Raw genomic sequence first — 21,110 nt, 5'->3', positions numbered from 1 at the left:
AAGCACTGGCATAGACACAATGGGCTGAATTCTCCCCCCGTCGGAGGGGCTGTGCGGGGGCAGGCGCGAACCCAATCGGCGCCCCCGATTGGGGACATGCGCCATTTTACGAGGGCGGGCCAATTAATTGAGCACTCCCTGTATGGGCGGGGGGGGGGGGGATTCCCTGTGTCGTTTCCTGCGCTCTTTCGTGCATGCGCGCGAAAGAGCGCAGAGATCTCCCCGAGGCACGAAGGTGCCTCGGAGGTCGGTTTCACATGTGTAAATTTAAATAAAGGGAAATAAAAACTTTTAAAACATGTCCCCTCATGTGAAAGAATTATTTTAAAAATTTTTATTGACTTTTAAAACACTTCATGACACCTCATTGCGCCCGTGGATGAGGTTTCATGAAAAATGCAAAAGCTGCTTGGGCTCTTCCTTAAGGTTGGACGGGCAGCTCAGCTAATTGAATTAATTACTATTTAAATGACCTTAATAGGCCTTTGACAGTTCAGCGGGCATGCAGCTGAGTCGGCTGCGCGCCTGCCGAACTGAAAATCTAAATGACGTGCGATGATGTCGGGACACCCGCTCGACATCACCGCGTGTCATTTTACACGTTGGCGAGCAGGCCCCACCCCCGCTCGCTGACCGGAGAATTCTGCCCAATGGATCCTTTCATACTGTAACTTATGGTTCTAAGCACTGTTAAGGGGAGTTTGTGTCAAGGCAACATTGGATGAATGTATTTTGGAGGTTTCCGAGCATGGCCTCCCATAACTGTTCTATTTAGTCAAGCAGCATTTTTTTCCCATCTCCTGATTTTTTTAAATTAATGGATGAAAGCGTTCAAGTTTTTAGAAATGTTTTTAAGATATTTTTCTTGGTTGCTTGCAGCAGTCTCCAGGAGATTAATCTTTAACTCTTAGGGGAGATGGTGGCATTGTGGTAACCTCACAGTACCGGTAATTCAGAGGCTCTGGGGACATGGGTTCAAATCCCACCATGGCAGCTGGTGGAATTTGAATTCAATTAATAAACCTGGAATATAAAACTAGTTTCAGTAATGGTGACCATGAAACTACCATCAATTGTCTCAAAAACCCATCTGGTTCATTCAGGGAGGGAAATCTGCCACCCTTACCCAGCCTGGCCTACACGTAACTTCAGACCCACAGCAATGTGGTTGACTCTGAAATGGCCTAGCAAGTTGTCTTCAAGAAGATGGAACACCACCACCTCCTCAAGGGCAATTAGGGATGGGCAGCAAATGCTGGTCATGTCAGCGATGCCCACATCCTATTAAAGAATTTTTTAAAAACTCCATGTCAATCATGGAGGATTGGTAACCCTACCTAACAATATTATTTTTGCTGTTTCTTCACTTCTTTCGTATCTTGACACTTTTTTTTCCTCTTGGGAAACAGTGGGGAAATGGTGAAAGGATTAGCAGGCTAATTATCAATCTGTTTGAACCGCATTATGATCACTCCTTCCGTGGACAACAAGGCTTGGAGTGGGACTTGAATCTGGAGCTTCTGGATCAAAGGCAGGGATGCTGCCTACCGAGCACCAAGATCCTCCTCATTTGATGCTATAGGGATCTTATCAAAGGGAGTATAAGGTGAGATGACAACAACAACAATTCAGCTGAAAGGTAAAAGGGGAGGCACTACTTGACAGATGGCCAAAGCAGTGGATTATTTGAAGTGCACCACGAAAGTCTAAAAGTCATATTCCTTGCCTACCCTCCCTCATCCACTGCTGCAAAAATTCAATTTACATTCCACAGCATCCCCAATTCCTGCCATGCCTTCTATATTTCCTACCTAAAAGGAAAATGGGAATGAAGGAAAAGAATATAGAGAAAAGCAGCAAACACTGAGATGACCAGCCACAAACAAAATTAGAAGAGACTGACCCAAAAAAACCACACAAAGAGGTAAGAGACAGTTAAGAGAGAGGCACCCTATAACTTACGATAAATTTTGCCATGGGAGATCCAGGAGTTACCAATGAAAATAATAAAAATACATGTTATTTTCCCTGGTCTGAAAGTTATCGTATTTATCTTGTTGGTCTGTTCTTAACCCAGAAGAATATCTTTCAAAATTAAAACAAATATATTGAACCCTGATTGGGATCTGGTCAAAAACAGTGGTTGAAATCAACTCTGGGAATTATTTTACCCTGTTCGTTTTCAATCAGGAACTAATTGAATAATGGGCACCTTTGTGGAAAACATGTGCAATTGCTTTTTAAGGAATTAGAACCTATTTCTCAACTTGAAACGTTAACACTGTTTCTGTCTCCACAGATGCTGTCAGACCTGCTGAGTTTTTTCCAGCATTTTCTGCTTTTGTTATAGAACCTCTTCCTCATTGGCAATTGCTCAGTTCCTTCACAACTTTCTTGCTAACTGCTCTCTTGTTGCTGCCACTGGTATTGTTAGAAATGTAGGTTTTATTTCAGCTGCTCAGTGCATTTGTGGATAATATATTGGTCACAGTCTGGAGCGCTACTGATGTAAGATTAGTTTATCAGTAGTAAACTCTGAGACAGTAATGCCCTGACATGTTACACTATAATCCCCTGTTGTGCCACTGGCACATGATGTTGACATTTAATTGAGGCTACCTGTTTTCCTTTTATTATATGTGTTCTTTTGCTTTGAATGATTTTAGATACAACACTTGGTTTTAAACAAACAAGTTTTTAAATGTCATTTTAGCTGCTACTTTGTTACATCCTACTAATGTCTCAGAATTGATGGCCACAGTGGCTAACCGGTCAAAATCCAAACATGCTGTTGAGCAATGTTGGCAATGTGACCCTATCGTGTTTCCATGTAGTAAGTATAGTTTCCTGCAGTAAGGAAACAACTAAGTGGAATCACTTCATGGGATTGTAGCATACAAATGCTTAAAGCATTTTAGCAAAGGCATTAACTCTTTCTTATTAAGTGAGTTAAACACTCAGCCAAAATAGTAGAGACAGAGGACTTTCAGATGAATGTGTTAAGCATATACCTATGCAAGTGTAGGACCATACAATTCTATCTACTGCAATCAATCACATTTTTACTGAAAGTAGTCATTTATCCTGCTGTCGCAGTTTACCCAGAAATTCCTCCCTTTTAGTCATTAATGTTTACTGTGGAAAATCATATGCAATTTTATTTGGGTTTCCCTCACTGTGCCCAATCATTTCAATACTATAGGGTTTTTTTATTCAATTCAAGGGATGAGGGCTTTGCTGGCTAGGCCTAGTACCCTGAGGAACTCCTGCAGTGATGTTCTGGAGCTGAGATGAGTGACCTCCAACAACCAAAACCATTTTCCTTTGTGCTGTGACTCTAACCAGCAGAGAGTTTTCCCCCTGATCCCCTAATTGCCCTTGAGAAGGTGGTGGTGAGCTGCCTTCTTGAGCCGCTGCAGTCCACGTGGTGTGGGTACACCCACAGTGCTATCAGGGAGGGAGTTCCAAGATTTTAACTCAGCGACAGTAAAGGAACGGCGATATATTTCCAAGTCAGGATGGTGAGCAGCTTGGATGGCAACTTCCATGTAGTGGTGTACCCATCCATCTGCTGCCCTTGTCCTTCTAGGTGGTAGTGGGTTTGTAAGGTGCTGTCTAAGGAGCCTTGGTGTGTTCATGCAGTGCATCTTTTAGATGGTACACACTGCTGTTGCTGTCGTCGGTGGTGGAGGGAGTGAATGTTTGTGGATGGGGTGCCAATCAAGAGGGCTGCTTTGTCCTGGGTGGTGTCAAGCTTCTTGACTGTTGTTGGAACTGCACCCATCCAGGCAAGGGGAGAGTATCCCATCACACTCCTGACTTGTGCCTTGTAGATGGTGGACAGGCTTTGAGGAGTCAGGAGGATTTCTAGCCTCTGACCTGCTCTTGTAGCCACAGTTTTATTTGGTTAGCCCAGTTCAGTCTCTGGTCAATGGTAACTCCCAGGATGTTGATAGTGGGGGATTCAGCAATGGCGTTGACATGACACGGGGCGATGGTTAGATTCTCTCTTCTTGGAGATGGTCATTGCCTGGCACTTGTGTGGTGCAAATGTTACTTGCCATTTGTCAGCCCAAGCCTAGATATTGTCCAGGTCTTGCTGCATTTGGACATGGACTGCTTCAGTATCTGAGGAGTCGCAAATGGTGCTGAAAATTGTGCAATCATCAGTGAATATCCCCACTTCTGACCTTGTGATGGAAACATGGTCACTGATGAAGCAGCTGAAGATGGTTGGGCCTCAGACACTACCCTGAGGAACTCCTGCAGTGATGTCCTGGAGCTGAGATGACTGACCTCCAACAACCACAACCATCTTCCTTTGTGCTGTGACTCCAACCAGCAGAGAGTTTTCCTCCTGATTCCCATTGACTCCAGTTTTGCTAGGGCTCATTAATGCCGCCCTCGGTCAAATGCTGCCTTGATGTTAAGGGCAGTCACTCTCCCCTCACCTCGTGAGTTCAGCCCTGTTGTCCATGTTTAAACCAAGGTTGTAATGAGGTCAGGGCCCAAATGGCCCTGGCGGAGCCCAAACTGAGCGTCAGCGAGCAGGTTATTGTTAAGCAAGTGCTGCTTGATAGCACTGTTAATGACCCCTTCCATCACTTTACTGATGATCGAGAGTAGATTGATGGGGCGAAATTGGCCAGGCTGGATTTGTCCTGCTTTTTGTGTACAGGACATACTTGGGAAATTTTCCACATTGCTGGGAAGCTGCTAGTGTTGTAGCTGTACTGGAACAGCTTGACTGGAGGCCAATCCGTAAGTAAACTGATAACTGATTTTCATAAAGCAATTTTGCAGTGACTTGACAGTATTGTATTCTTTCTTTCAGGTCTGTGGCGATCGTTTCTGTGGAGGAGAATTAACATGTTAGGAAAATACTTTGGCAAGGTGCTGGGATTCGCAGGCTTTACTATTCAATATGGCTGTATTACCCACTGTGCCTTTGAATACTTAGGAGAAATTGTCATGGTATGCTTTTTTGGCTCTCTTTATGATAAGCTGTTGTATTCTGTAATACTATGTGTAGTTTTTCTGAAAATCAGTCAAATCTCATTGCAGGGACCAGGCAATTATTTTAATGAGTTAATTATGTTGTGCTGGCACACTGATTATCACTCTGGTTGGAATGAAGGTGCTAGGAATGCTTAATGAGAGCTCAGACATCTATTAGGGTGCTGAAACGCCTGAGCACCAGAGAAAACATTGCTTTATTGACAGCTCTGTCTCCCTGATCTCATCTGTCAATTTCACAATCGTTATTTGCACAAGATAAGGAGATTACAAGTGCTTGCAGTTTCAGCCATTGGTACTTTAAAGGGTCTGGACGATTCTTATTAGCCTTTAATAAAAAGGTGTTTCTTAAGAAAGTGGAATGTTATCAATGAATGACTTAATTTTTTTTTAACACATTCTATTGTCACTATAGGGTCCATTGATTCTATACAATGTAAAGTGGATGAATGGCCATGAAAGTGGATAGCTTGGCATGGGAAGCATGAGGAGCTATAGGGGGTCAGTGGGGGGCATACCTTGGCATGGAAGTATGAGGGGCCATAGGGATGGGTGGGGAGAGCATATCTTGCCATGCACGGCAAGAGGAGCCATAGGGGCTGCGTGGGGGTCATACCTTGGGAGGGAATGAGGGCCAAAGGAGGTGGTGGGGCATAACTTGGCATGAGGAGCCATCAGGGGTAAGTGGGGGGGTGGGGGGGGGCATGATGTGGCACAGATGAAGCATGGGGAGTGTGTGGGATTTGAGGAGGAGTGAGGGCTAGAGGGCCTTACTTTTTCATTAAACTGGGTGTTTTAAACAGCCTGCCTCGACATCCAGCAGCCAGTGTGGCTGCCTCCAAACTATTTCCTACGTCGGCTGACCTGATTGCAGCCCTGTCCCCCCTCCACAATGAAAATCCCATCTTTCCTGGCACTTTCTCCTGACACGGGTGGGCCGAGCTGGGAATTTTCCCAATCCCCACCTCAAGGAGGAAAATCCAGCCCAGCCTGTCTGTTTCTTTGATAAATGTGATAGGTAAAATACAGCCTGTAAATGGAAAGATTAATCTTAAAAGAAAACATCTGCTGAAGCATCAATTGGTGTTTTGGGCCTGCTGCTGAAAAAATTGCTGTTTACTTGATAAATTTAAAATTAAAGTGTTCATTTAAATGCATTATTCTCAGTCCTGAAACTGAGGATCAGGTGGTTTTCATTAATGGGAATCAATTCTTAGACACACCATGTAAAGTAAATGATGATGTATTCACACTCCACAAACCTGTCATGGTTATAAGACCATATGACATAGGTGCAGAAGTAGGCCATTCGGCCCATCGGGTCTGCTCCGCCATTCAATGAGATCTTGGCAGATATGATAATCCTCAATTCTACTTTCCTGCCTTTATCCCCAGTAACCCTTGATTCCCTTACTAATTAAAAATCTGTCTATCTCAGCCTTGAATATACTTAACAACCCAGCCTCCATAGCCCTCTGCGGTAAAGAATTTCACAGATTCACTACATTCTGAGAGAAGAAATCCTCCTCGTCTGTTTTAAATGGGCAACCCTTTATTCTGAGATTACGCCCGCTGGTCCTAGACTCTCCTACAAGGAGAAACAACCTCTCAGCATCTACCCTGTCATGGTCACAACTTCATTCACATTTCTGTGGACAAAATGTAATTTTGTATAATTTTTTAGGTATTCAGAACTTCAGAGAATATCTTGGTCAGAAAATTAGATGGAAGCCTTTTTTGGGATTGGAAACTCATGCAATACTGTATCATTAGAATACTGAGAGGAGCCAAATTAGGGATGCCGCTGGGATCTTACCTGTGGCAGGCGGGCACCACACCACGGGTGAAGCCCAACAAATCCCTCGAGTGGCCTCCTGATGACAGGCTGGAGGCCAGCAAAGCCTCCTTTATTTATTTCCTTCCAACCGCTTGCCACCCCCCGACCCCCACCAAGTTGTTTCTGCCACTGTGGCTGCAGGCCTTGCTTTGGAGGGAGTTCCCCTCCACAATAATGCCCGAACAACATGTCCAAAATAATTTTAACATTTTCCCATGGCTTCAGGGGCAGCCTCTATCTTTCAGGCACACTCACATTCTCCTGTCTGCTGCAGCAGCACCCATCTCTCCTGATGGGGCTGCTGGCAGGACCACTGTGCAGGTCTTCCCATTGACCCAGCTGGGTGTGTGTTCCACTTGCCATGCTTAATTGGACCATGCTCCCAGAGGTGGCCACTTACTTGGCAGTCTCCATATACCGCCCACCCACAGCTGATGAATCAGTACTCCGCCAAGTTGAATACCACTTGGAAGAAGCACTGAGGGTGGCAAGGGCGCAGAATGTACTCGGAGTGGTGGACTTCAATGTCCATCACCAAGAGTGGCTCGGTAGCACAGCTACTGATCAAGCTGGTCGAGTCCTAGAGGACATAGCTGCTAGACTGGGTCTGCGGCAGGTGGTGAGGGAACCAAGAAGAAGGAAAACGCACTTGACCTCATCCTCACCAATCTGCCTGCCACAGATGCATCTGTCCATGACAGTATCAGTAGGAGTGACCACCGCACAGTCCTTGTGGAGACAAAGTCCCGACTTCACATTGAAGATACCCTCCATCGTATTGTGCGGCACTACCCCCATGCTAAATGGGATAGATTTCAAACAGATCGAGCAACTCAAGACTGGGCATTCATGAGGCACTGTGGGCCATCAGCAGCAGCAGAATTGTACTTGAACACAATCTGTAAACTCATGGCCTGGCATATACTCCACTCTACCGTTACCATCAAGCCAGGGGATCAACCTTGGTTCAATGAAGAGTGCAGGAGGGCATGCCAGGAGCAGCACCAGGCATACTAAAAATGAGGTGTCAACCTGGTGAAGCTACAACACAGGACTAATTGCATGCCAACCAGCATAAACAGCAAGTGATAGACAGAGCTAAGTGATGCCGCAAGCAACGGATTAAATCTAAGCTTTGCAGTCCTGCCACATCCAGCCATGAATGGTGATGGACAATTAAGCAACTCACTGGAGGAGGAGGCTCCACCAAATATCCCCATCTTCAGTGATGGGGGAGCCCAGCACGTAAGTGCAAAAGATAAGGCTGAAGCATTTGCTACAATCTTCAGCCAGAAATGCCAAGTGGATGATCCATCTCGGCCATCTCCAGAGGTCACCAGCATCACAGATGCCAGTCCTCAGCCAATTCGATTCACTCCACATGATATCAAGAAACGGCTGAAGGCACTGCATACTGCAAAGGCTATATATGGGCCCTGACAATATTCCAGCAATAGTACTGAAGACGTGCTCCAGAACTTGCCATGCCCTGAGCCAAACTGTCCCAGTAGAGCTACAACACTGCCATCCACCAAGCAATGTGGAAAATCGCCCAGGTATGTCCTGTACACACAAAGCAGGACAAATCCAACCCAGCCAATTACCACCCCATAAGTCTACTCTTGATCATCAGTAAAGTGATGGAAGCGGGCATCAACAGTGCTATCAAGCGGCACTTGCTTAGCAATAACCTGCTCACTGACACTTAGTTTGGGTTCCGTCAGGGCCACTCGGGTCCTGACCTCATTACAACCTTGGTTTAAACATGGACAAATGAGCTGAACTCCTGAGGTGAGGCGAGAGTGACTGCCCTAGACATCAGGGCAGCATTTGACCAATTGTGGCATCGAGGAGCCCTAGAAAAACTGGAGTCAGTGGGAATCAGGGGGAAAACTTCCACTGGTTGGAGTCATGCCTAGCAGAAAGGAAGATGGTTGTGGTTGTTGGAGGTCAGTCATCTCAGCTCCAGGACATCACTGCAGAAGTTCCTCAAGGTAATGTCCAAGGTCCAACCATCTTCAACTACTTCATCAGTGACCTTGCTTCCATCATAAGGTCAGAAGTGGGGATGATTGCTGATGATTGCACAATTTTCAGCACCATTCGCAACACCTCAGATACTGAAGCAGTCCATGTCCAAATGTAGCAAGACATGGATAGTATCCAGGCTTGGGCTGACAAGTGGCAAGTAACATTCGCACCACATAAGTGCCAGGCAATAACCATCTCCAAGAAGAGAGAATCTAACCATCGCCCCTTGACATTCAATGACATTACCATTGCTGAATCCCCCACTGTCAACATCCTGGGGGTTACCATTGACCAGTAACTGAACTGGACTAGCCATATTAATGCTGTGGCTACAATAGTAGGTCAGAGGCTAGGAATCGTGTGACGAGAAGCCCACCTCCCGTCTCCCCAAAGCCTGTCCACCATCTGCAAGGCACAAGTCAGGAGTGTGATGGATATTCCCCACATGCCCCGATGAGTGCAGCTCCCACAACAGTCAAGAAGTTTGACACCGTCCAAGACAAAGCAGCCCGCTTGATTGGCACCACAGCCACAAACATTCACTCCCTCCACCACCGATGCACAGTAGCAATAGTGTGTACCGTTTACAAGATGCACTGCAGGAATTTACCAAGGCTCCTTTGCCAACACCTTCCAAACCTACGACCACTACCATCCAGATGGACAACGGCAGCAGATAGATGGGAACACCACCACCTGGAAGTTCCCCTCCAAGTCACTCACCATCCTGACTTGGAAATATATCGCTGTTCCTTCACTGTTGCTGGATCAAAACTCTGGATACTCCCTCCCTAACAGCAGTGTGGGTGTACCTACACCACATGGACTGCAGCAGTTCAAGAAGGCAGCTCACCACCACCTTCTCAAGGGCAATTAGGGATGGGCAATAAATGCTGGCCCAGCCACATCCCATCAATGAATAATAAAAAAAAATTCACACACACTCTCACTCCCCCCCTCGCTCTCTCATTCCCACACTCTCACAATCTCTCACTCGAACACACACTCACTCGCTCCCTCAAACACACTTTCTCTCTCCCACATACACACTCACTTACTCTCTCACACCCCCATACACACACTCTTTCACTCCAATACCCCCACACACACACTCACTCACTCGCGCACACACACACAAACACACTTTCCCAATCTCCCCACACAAACTCTGAATCTCTCACTCCCACACGCACGCATAAACTCTCAATCTCTCACTCCCTCACTCTCTCACACACACACACACACACAATCCCTCGCTCCCACACACACACACACACAAAAACAAACGTGACAGAATTTTTAGCTTGGCGGGCAGGCATGCGCACGACCGCTTGAGCGTTAAATAAAGTGCATTGATATCAGCTGAGCATGCCGATGTCAATGCGCACTCTCGTGACATTCTGCTAGGCGGGTTTGCGATGGAGACAGAGGCGTGCCCACCACTAATTAAGTGGCCAGTTAAGGCCCTTGAGACACCAATTGTTTCCAACTTTACAAAGCCCGTGTGATTTTTAGGCCGTCGCACAAGCAAAACAGGCAGGCGGGCAGGCCACAATTTGCAAAACCTCATCCACGGGCAGGATAAGAGAGGTCAGTGGCCTTGTCAAAGCAATTAGTGAGGAGTGCAAGATATCAGTTGCTGCTGGTTGCAACTGTGAACAGGACAGCTTCATTTCGCTTCAGAGCTGCATTCAGATATTTTAAAGGCTTCAGTTCAGGACTCATCTGTTGTTTTCCAGGCCCCCCAGAGGATTCACACCATGTTGGACCTTCCAGGTATCAGGCAGCCTTCCCTTCCTGGTAATGGGGATTGTGGTCTCCGCTGGAGGCACCTCCTCCTCTGAGGAAGAGAGGGCCAGAAGGGGGAGGAGGCCAGGTGTCCCTATTCAGCTTCAGGGGAGCAACCTGTGGGAGGAGAGGTGCTGGCACAAGGAGCGCAGAGCCAACCGGAAGTCTAAGGCGGAAGGGGCCACAGAAGATGCCAATATCCTACTGCCAGGGTTTACAGGCGGCAGTGCAGCTACCTCAATGTGTCTGAGGTGCAATGCCGACGGAGGCTCCGTCTCTCAAGGGAGACAGTGACCTCCATCTGTCAGAAGATTGGCCCTGAGATCAGTTCTGATTGTATGAGTGGACACCCCATTCCAGTAGCGCTGAAGGTCATGGTGGCCCTCAACTTCTATGCCTCTGGGTCTTTCCAGGTGTCAGTGGGGGATCATTGTGGAGTGTCCCAATCAGCTGCATCAAACTGGTGACAGACACTCTGTTCAGGTGTGCATTGACTTCCATTCATTACCGTACAGACGAGGCCAGCCAGGCAGAGCGAGCCAAAGGCTTCGCAGTGATTGCTGGATTCTCCCATGTCCAGGGTGCAATCGACTGCACATACATGGCCATCAAGGCGCCAGGGGGTGAGCCAGGAGCTTTCGCCAACAGGAAGGGATTCCACTCCGTGAAAGTGCAGATAGTGTGTGATCACCAGATGCAGATTCTGCAAGTGTGTGAAAGGTACCCTGGCAGTTTCCATGACAGTTACATCCTGAGGCACTCCCAGGTGCCGAGGCTCATCAGTGCTCCAGCCCGACTGGATGGATGGCTGCTGGGTGACAAGGGCTATCCTCTCAAAAGGTGGCTCATGATGCCTCTCCCCCACCAAAGAACAGAGACTGAGCAGCGGTACAACAGGAGCCATGCCTTCATAAGGGCGGTGGTAGAGAGAACCATAGATCTTCTCAAGATGCGCTTCCGATGCGTGGACCGTTCAGGGGGCACAATCCAATACCCCCCAGAACGTCTGTCACTGATGGTGGTTGCATGCTGCACTCTCCACAATCTGGCACTGGCAGTGGAGGAAGAAGAACTTGACGCAGCTGCACAGGCAACAGATGATGAGCCCAGTAGTGAATCCAAGGACGAGCACAGTGAGGAGAATGCTGAGGGCAGAGACGCGGACCTGGGTAATCTTCAGGGAGGCAGAGAGACCTGGGACGCTTTGATTCAATGCTCCTTCAGCTAGCCTACCAAATAAGAACCACCACCACATGCCAGGGCTGCAGGCTCCATACTCGATCCCTGACAGGGTCAGTCCCTTGGTCAACAACATACACTATATGCCTTTGCAATAAAGTTTCAAGAAACACACGTCCATCATAACATCATGACTTACCCTGCACCTACAGAACAAATGAAGTATACAGAGGCCAGTTGGACAAAATAACATATCATTTACTTGCGAATGTTAAACATTGCAGAAGTTAACACAAAACGGTGTTTTCCATCACAATTTTAAAAAAAGGAAAAATGGGGAACCAAATATCACCCATGATGAGCCCGTGTTGTGATTAAGGTGCTTTAAGTTTTCGCTTGCGAGTGCTACATCTAGGTGCTCTCCCCTCGCTGGCACCAGCATTGGAGACAGCCTGCTCACTCTGCTGTCTTGTTGGCCTTAATCACCTTGGTGGGCATCCTTTGGCCCGTGGAGCCTGTGCTGGCCCCGCCTGGGAGGGAGCAGTCAGTGGCACGGCGGCCTCTCCTTAGTCATCACAGCCTCATTAGATGCCATGATCACTGGCAGAGGGGCGGAGGAACTGCTGCTGTCATCATCTGGAGCACCCTAAGAGGAGCCCGCAGAGACGACAGGCAGCTCATGCGCCATTGATGGATACGCACCTAGCTGGGATACTGGGTGCCCAATCCATCTCCCACACTGACACTGACCAACTGAGGTCATTGCCGGTGTGAGGGCTTGCAGGTCTGAGTGCATCCCAAGGAACCCCTGATTGAGTCCTTGGAGGAGCCTCTCCATGAGAGTCGCCACTTTCTCCATGGAGGAGGCATTGCGCTTGGCCATGAGAGTAAACACAGTGCTTATGCTCCACAGGGACTCCTCCACAAGGGACACCATGGCATGCAATCCCTCATGTCTCTCTGCCAGATCCTCCCGCACACCCTGCCAGACATCCAGCATCTGCCACCTAATGGACGACTCCAGAGGCTCATCACCTGCCTTTGACCCAGCTTCGTCCTGGTCCTCAGTAGTCCTCCGACTGCCGGAGCCCCCGGCACTCTCTGCCTCCGCCTGCACCTTAAGCGAGTGTGAAGTGCCCTCACCAATGTGCATCGACATTCTGGCCGCTGATCTAATACCCACCGAGGTGCTGGTATCTGCGCTGGTGCCTGGTTCAGCGAGTGGGTGTGACGCAGGTGCAAATGAAGCCCGGTGGTCCTCCGGCGTCAGGGGTGGCCCTTCGGGGTCCAGAAAGAGAGTGTTTGCTGGCGAATCTAAAGAAGAACAAGGACATGTCATTAATTAAAGTCTTCACACTGTCACTGCGCATGCCGGGCACCCTTGTGAGACAATGGAGACCTGCATCATGGTGCCATCGTCTTTCAATGAACAATGGGGACTCTAGGTTTGAGGCTCCCATCAATGAACGGTTGCACAATCCGAAATTCTCACTGCTGTACACCGCGCTCTTATGTTCGTCTGGCACTCCCGCCTCTCCATGCCTGCTTGCACGCGTAGTGTGCTGGCTCTTTAGCTCTAGGGTTTCCCGCTTGAACCTGGTCAGCAGCAGCAGGTGGGGCAGGCCTCTGCCTGTACGTGACCTCTGATTGGTTATGGCTTGTCTTCTCCTGAAAGGATAGAGGAGCATTGATTAGTCCACTCCCTACCTTCAGCGCCATTGCAGCCTGGCCAACCCCAGCTGAGGAACACCTCGCAGAGCCCTTGAGACACAAGGCACTCAGTCCAAGCAGCCAGGGCTCACCCCCTTGGCCAGCTTTGGCGTCATTGACAGTTGGCACTCAGACGCAAACACCCCTGAGGTCCACGGGGGGACAGCCACGCCTTAACACTTCTGCACACTGACCCATGTCAACATGGTATTCATGCTTCCTGAGCGCAGCAGGTCATTGAACCTCTGCCGGCAGTGCACCCGTGTGTGCCGCACCACATCATGGCTGCTAACCAGCGCTACAACCTCCTCCCATGCCCTCTTTGTGAGGTGCGGTTGACTCCTCCTCCCATCTCTGAGGACAAGGGTGTCCCTCCTGGCAGCCACCTTTTCAGGGAGTACTGCGAGGCACTCATCTGAAAAGCAGGGTACCGTGTACCCACCCGAGCTGCCCGCCCCCCTGTCGCACTCGACGCCATAACTTGAATATTGAAAACGCAAAAGAGACGTTCTTCCGTGGCAACCTTCAATGGGCTGCCTGTGCCATTTTTTAACCGGCCACCGGGTTGCCATTGAACCCGGCCACCGACAAGCATCCTCCCCCGCCCATCTTTTCCCAACAATTGGGGAGCCGCATTTCCGCTGGGCAGGCCTTAATTGGTCCACCAGCATGAAATTGCAGTCATGGGCCGATCATGGGCAATGGCCCATTTACCGGCCGATCCTGGGCCCGCCCACTGACTGAAAACTCTGCCCTTAATCTCTCACTCCCACACACATGCACATAGTCTCTTGCGCACGCACACAGGCACAACGTGTATACACACACACACACACACACACACACACTCTCTCAATCTCTTGCACACATGGGCCAGCCTCTTCCCCATGCCCAGCCTGACCCCCCACTGCTGACCCCGGGCTCCGCAGCCTCTCCTCACCAGGGCTCGCAGCCAGCCTTTCCTTTCTGAGACCCTGGCTGCCTCTCCTCCTCGGGGCCCCGGCAACCAGCCTCTCCTCCTCGGGGTCCCAGCTGGCAGCCTGTCCTCCCCGGGGCTCTCGGCAGGCAGCTTCTCCTCCCCGTGGCCCCTGGCAGCCAGCTTCTCTTCCCCAGGGCACCTGGCACTCTTGCCACCACTCCTGCCCGTCACCCATGGCGCGCATGCTGTCTCTTTCCCTCTTTCTCTTTCTCTCTTGCACCGAAGTCAACTACACTGTCAAGTCCTTTAATTTTATACATTTCAATGAGAATCATGTCCAATTTTTCTAATCTCCAGAGAATATACGCCCAACCTGCTCGATCTTTCATCCTAGGTCAGCCCTCTCATCTCAGGAATCAATCTGGCAAACTTTTGTTGCATCCTCTCTAATGCAAACACATCTTTCCTTAAGTAAGGAGTACAGGTGCGGTCTCACGAAAGCCCCATATAATTGCAGCATGGTTTCCTCATACTCCAACTCCCTTGCAATAAAGGCTAACATACCATTTTCCATCTTAATTGCTTATTGTGCCTGAATGTTAACTCTCTGATTTGTGTACAAGACCCCTAAATCCCCCTGAATGCCAACTAGTTTACTCATCTCTCACTTCCTAAAGCATATTCAACTTTTTCATTCTTTCTACAGGGGTAGATAATTTCACACTTTCCCACATTGGTCGAGAAGATGGGAGAAACTGTAAAATCACCTAACCAGTCTCTATCTCTTTGCAGTCTCTTTGCATTCTCCTCACAGTTTACTTTTGCGATTAGCTTTGTATTGTCGGCAAACTTGGATATATTACACTCAGTCTTCCATTCCTGTGTTTTTCATAATTCTGTTCTGCGTCCACTCTAAGGCCTTGGCATCCTTCCTAAAGTTTGCTGCCCAACAGTAGTCTAGCTGTGGCTCAACCAGCGCTTTATAAAGAGTTAACATAACTCCAATGCTTGTGGTGAGGCAGTGAGGACAAGCCAAGTGTTTTATTTCAGGGAAAAGAAAATCAAAGGATGTAACTCCAGCTATTCTTGTGGGGCCTCTCGTGGTCAGTTTTAGGACAGTTTTGGCAGAAGTTTGGGAGCAGTGTGGTTCCTTTGATAATAAAAGGGGAAAATAATGATATTTTCATTGTTTCTTTCAAAAGAAAATCTTTAGTTGAAATTTCAGAAGACTATATTAAAAATTTGAACACTAATATCTCAGTAGTAATTTCAGGACCAATGTTTTTATTGGTGTTCCAGGAATGATTTTTCAATGCACAAATAAATATGATTATTTAAAAATCAGCAATGCATTTTCCTTCATTTCCCAGTGTTCTGGTCCTTCCATGGAGCCTACCATTAAGACCTATGATATAATCATCTCTGAGAAACTCAGTCGACAATTTTATCGCATTGAAAAGTAAGCCGCCATAACATTTGTAAGAAATATCGGAATTTCTAAATCATACAGTCTTACCCTTTGGATGTATTTACTTTGTTTAATTGTTCAGAATCCATATGTGCATATGTTTCCTCTAACCCCAGTTGAAATTTTTTTCTGCAGAGGTGATGTAGTAATTGCTAAAAGTCCCAATAATCCTAGGATGAATATTTGCAAACGAGTGATTGGTCTAGAAGGAGACAAAGTGTGCACTGGTGGTCCCCTAGATGTTTATAAGAGCCATAGATATGTGAGTATTATTATCTTTATGTCATCTATTTAAACACAGTGGTAACATAAAAGCATAAAGTAGCAACAGCTAAAGCCTATTTATCCCTACTTGTGTTGTTTAGGTTCATGTACAGGCCACTCAGCCAGTTTGCATCTCCCTTGATGCGAAACCTCCCACTATTCCCTGGTAAACTAAGAATGTATTTATTTTTTTCATGCTTCAGCTGAGTTATTTTTTGTTGAACTGTGTCACTGTTCCTTGACTTAACAACCTTAAATGTAAAATGGTTACTCCTTAGCTATGTTTAACTTGATTTTCATAGCCTGTTCCCATGTTCTTTTTCAATAATTATCACTGGTTTTCTTCATAACATCAAAGGTTTTAACTATGACACTCCAACCATTACCTTTTTCTAGCCCTATTAAACATTCGAGTAAATCTATGTTGCAGATAGTTATGGTGAAACCAGGTGCTCTAGATAGCAGTGCATGGTGTTAATTCTTGATGCTGACACAGAAGCTAGCATAGGATTCCGCCGTGGCTATTGTCATCTTCTCATTTTCTCTGTAACGGTTCTCAGTAGGTAAGTGTGATGCTGCTCCAGCAATCTATTTATAGAGCAGGACCAAAGAGATCTCAATCCACAGTTTCCAGAACCACATAAAGGCCTATGTTCCCTTTTTTTATGGGCTCCCTTTCCACCTCTGATTTCTCTTGCACTGTTTGAGTAATATATCTCAATATTTCCATTACAAGAGTTTACAGGCCCAGCTATCTAAAGCTTGCAGTGCATTTCTTCAACCTGCCACCATCCATGCCACCTAGGGGTCCTCCAGTGCTGCTGTTCCTCTTCAGGCAGCAGCAGATTTTAAACTTATCAACTGGATCAACTTTCTTGCTCTCCTTCAGATATTTTCTGGTCCTCATCTGGACACTTCCCTCCTCTGGTATTTTATATCCCTTCCTGCCCTTATGGCCCATTTTGCAGTCAAACACCTGCCTGCGTTGGATTTCCCCCACTGCCCCGAGTATATCGGAGGCAATGCAGGCTATAATTAAATGATCTTGCCCAAAAATTTATCATGGAGCCACTAACCTGAGCTGAGGTCGGGCAGAAAACATTCACCGCCTCGGTTTTAACTGTGCGAGGGGGCCATCAGAATATTGGCTCTTATCCTTTTATGTATCAAAAGAAAAAGTCGATGGCGATTTTGGTAAAATCTGTATACAGTCCATTTTTATCAGTAAAGACCGTTATTTTACCAAGCAAACAAAGCCTAAGGGGGCATTAAAGGCCATGAATGACAGCATTAATATCACCATTCACCATCAATAGTACCAAGAGCTTTTCTTCAAACAGGTAAACATACGTTCCTCTTAAATTTTAAGCATTTTCCCCCCGCCCCCGCGAGTTATCATATGTGTGGCATTCTTTTCTGAAAACTGTTACAACTTCATAATACTGTACACTTCCAGGAGTATCAAGTTATGAGGATTTTAATTAAAAATGTTGTTTGAGCCCTCAACAAGGTAGATTCATAAAATCTGATAATTTCCAAATGAATTGTTGATTTTTGTGAAGAATAAGATAAAAAGACTGTGCAGAGTAGCAAAACTATTTTTGAGCTGAATTCAAGTGTTAAGTAGCAATATATCATCATCATTTAATCAATACGTATTTTTTAGTCCTTTTATTTATAAATTGACCGCTAGACCATCCCATATCTGTGACATTGTTAGCACTGGCTAAAGTTTCTTGCGACAATCACATACCATCTGAAGCTTGTACTGATTTGTGAATCTTTAACAGTAGGACTCTAAATTCAGAACTTCTATTTTGTGCCATTCATGTACAGCCAGGAGACACAATCATGCGACATCTTTATCTGCATTGTTGTTACGTGGGTGTAAACCTGAGTAGTGTTACTTTTCAAATATCTTCTGCTAAAATGCATGCAATGGTGGAGGTGATGGCGTAGTGGTATTGTCGCTGGCCTAGTAATCCAGAGACCCAGGGGACCCGGGTTTGAATCCCACCATGACTGATGGTGAAATTTGAATTCCATAAAAATCTGGAATTAAAAGTCTGATGGTGACCATGAAACCATTGCCGATTGTCGTAAAAACCCATCTGGTTCACTAATGTCCTTCAGGGAAGGAAATCTGCTGTCCTTACCTGGTCTGGCCTACAGCAATGTGGTTGACTCTTAAATGCCCTCTGAACAAGGGCAATTAGGTATGGACAATAAATGCTGGCCTAGCCAGCAATGCTCACATCCCACAAACAAATTTTTTTTAAAATTAAGATGCGAATGTTTACTGCATTTGTTTCCTTGGAAACTGCAGTTTTACATAAGTTTTTTAGCAAACACTTGTGAATTAGGCAACATTGCTTAAAGACTTGGGTAATTTAAGGTGACGAAATACAGCTTGGAAATAAATTGCAAAAGTTGCTTCAACTAAAACTTTAGTATTACAGGTACAGTGTCTCAAAACTGGCAATCTCAGGACCAAGTCCATGTCGGATCTTGCTGGTTTCCTGGTCAGGCATTTCGGGCCAGGTTGTGTCAGGCAGATCCGACTGAACCGTGTTGGGTGGGATCAAGGGTTGCTTGGAGCATGGGTAAAGACAGGCAGGCAAAGCTAATAGCTATTCAGGGCACCACTGCACCAATGCAGCATCTAGCCGAACAAGCTGGTACATTATTTTACACATCTAATAATAATGAAAATTTACGTGTGGCAGCTTAAAAAAATGTCCGGTTTTTGGACATCACCGGTTTTCAGATAGCTGAATTTGAGACAAAATACCTGTAATTCAGTGTATACTTACAGAATCAATGATTCTTGCATTGAATTAAGCTATGATCCTACTTAATAATAATTGGAAACACTTTCCTTGTAAGATTTTTGGGCGAGGGGTGATTTGAGAAGAGCACTGAGTAAACAAATTTAAGGTGTATTATTTCACCTCTACTTTTATTTCCTAAGTATAGTGGAATAAGGCAACAGGTCTTAAAGCTGTTTCTATAGTCTTCAGTTGTATAACCATATGATGTAGGCCATTAATTGTATGACCCTTCAAGACTAAAGTCCTACTTAATCAAGTAAATAGATGGCAAAATTGAAGCCCTAGGCTCTCTGGAGTAACCAAACAGGGTTAATATTTAATTTGAGCATCAATTGCTATCAGTATGTTATTGGCTTTAAAAGTACTGATATTTAATCAGGGATTATAATTAAAATGCTTCTTATCCAAACACACAACTTCTATTTGCCCTTGCTTTTAATACCATTTGCTTTAGCTTTAAGCCTTGTTTTGCCATATGGTCAATGTTGCAAAGGTTCAGGTTCATTTTCCCGTTTTCATTCAAAGAGTCACTAGATTAAAATACTCTCAGCATCATAAACCACTGATACAATAAGCCCGCATGTCATTTAAACAGGAGGAGTGCGTGATGTCACTTTATTCAACTAGGATCTGTAAATACGAAACTGTCTGCCTTGTCACTCAGAATGATAAAAGCCTGAGTTACGCATCTATTTCACAGCAATGGTTTCTTCACAATCAATCACTGCAAATTGCTAATGCCTGAGCACTCGCTGATGTGGGGGAAATTTGTTTACTCTTGTGCTTAAGTGGAGTTTATTGCCAGGATGACGCAGCACATTCATCCTGGATTTCTATGACCAGCGTAATTGCGTATGAAGATGCATTAGTTTGTAGATAGTTTAAGTTGAAGGGTTGCTGGGTGAAGGATAGCAAGGGTTATGCACAGTGGTTAACCCTGAAGCATTTTCTATATCAAACAAAGCATCTGCCTGTGGTGTTTACGGCTGAGAGCGCTGTGTTGATGTGCATATCGGTTAACACAAATGGTACATACACTCTGCTTGTCAGCAGGTGTAATTGGATATGCTGATGCTCCCTTGTTGGATTAAAAATATTGTTTTGATTGGTTTGCTTCAGACACCAACTACATGACTCACCTTTGATTTATATTGGTCGTAGTTCTGCAATCTGCTACTTTACAGCACTTTTACACTAATGAGCTGGTTGCTTCCTGAATGTTCCTGCTGTCCATTATATTTCCTTTAGCAGAGCAGTATGGTTTCACCTTTCATCCTGGTTATATTCAAGATGGTCAAAGCAAGTGATTCAGACATCTGAAGACACTCATTCTTTAAATCAGATAACAGGCATTACTTACATGTATGGAATAGCTAGTTAATTGCTGCATTTAGCACAAGCCTTGTCCGCAACCATGGACAGGTACACTGAAGAATTGCCACATTGACTTACCACTTATTTTAGTGCCAGTCCAATTTCTACACCAGTTGATCCCCTGACTTGCCGTGAGCAATACCATGGGGGAGCCGCTAGTCTCCAAGTTGAAAACGAGCTCAGTTTGCAAGTCATCCTACTTTTATTCCCAATACTTAAGTTATTTTGAATTTTGTAGCTTATAATAATAAAATCTTGGTACTTTCAACACAACCTGTTAGCTCATTTGACATGTATTGAAATGTGATGGGGCAGACATCAGTAACTAGTAGAATACTTCTTTGTGGTATTTAAATGAACCATTACCACATGCAGCCATATTACTGCACTTGTAAACAGAGCTTCCATCCCTTAGAAAAAGAAAACTGCAACCCAGTGCTTTCCTTTCTTTACAGGGACCTTGTACTCGTTGGAACTCAAATCTTCCTGTATAGTTCCCTCCAAGCCTTCCTGGAAGCTGGTATTACCGAGCTGAGTTCTGACTTCCAATTCATTTACTCAATTTATTTATGGAAATTACAGAAAAGTGTACCAGTTGAAACAAAAATGTAAATGAGTGGTCTAGGTAAGTAAGATATGTGGATGCCAAAGTCAGAAAATCCAGTACTTCCTGTTTTGTGTTTCTAACCAGGA

General features: G+C 45.9%; 1 protein-coding gene across 1 annotated transcript in view; it reads left to right on the top strand.

Moving 5' to 3' along the window:
* Positions 1–21,110, top strand: part of immp1l (inner mitochondrial membrane peptidase subunit 1) — a 152,309-nt gene that overhangs the window by 72,196 nt on the left and 59,003 nt on the right. Inside the window, exons 4-6 of the mRNA XM_078549414.1 lie at positions 4,835–4,974; positions 15,851–15,939; positions 16,084–16,210. Coding sequence (XP_078405540.1) covers positions 4,835–4,974; positions 15,851–15,939; positions 16,084–16,210 — 356 coding nt within the window. The remainder of the gene's footprint in view (positions 1–4,834; positions 4,975–15,850; positions 15,940–16,083; positions 16,211–21,110) is intronic.

This window comes from Cetorhinus maximus, chromosome 9, assembly GCF_964194155.1.
Source record: "Cetorhinus maximus chromosome 9, sCetMax3.hap1.1, whole genome shotgun sequence".
Taxonomy (NCBI): Eukaryota; Metazoa; Chordata; class Chondrichthyes; order Lamniformes; family Cetorhinidae; genus Cetorhinus; species Cetorhinus maximus.
Note: the sequence above shows the minus strand (reverse complement) of the source record. Positions and strands in the feature narration are given on the sequence as shown.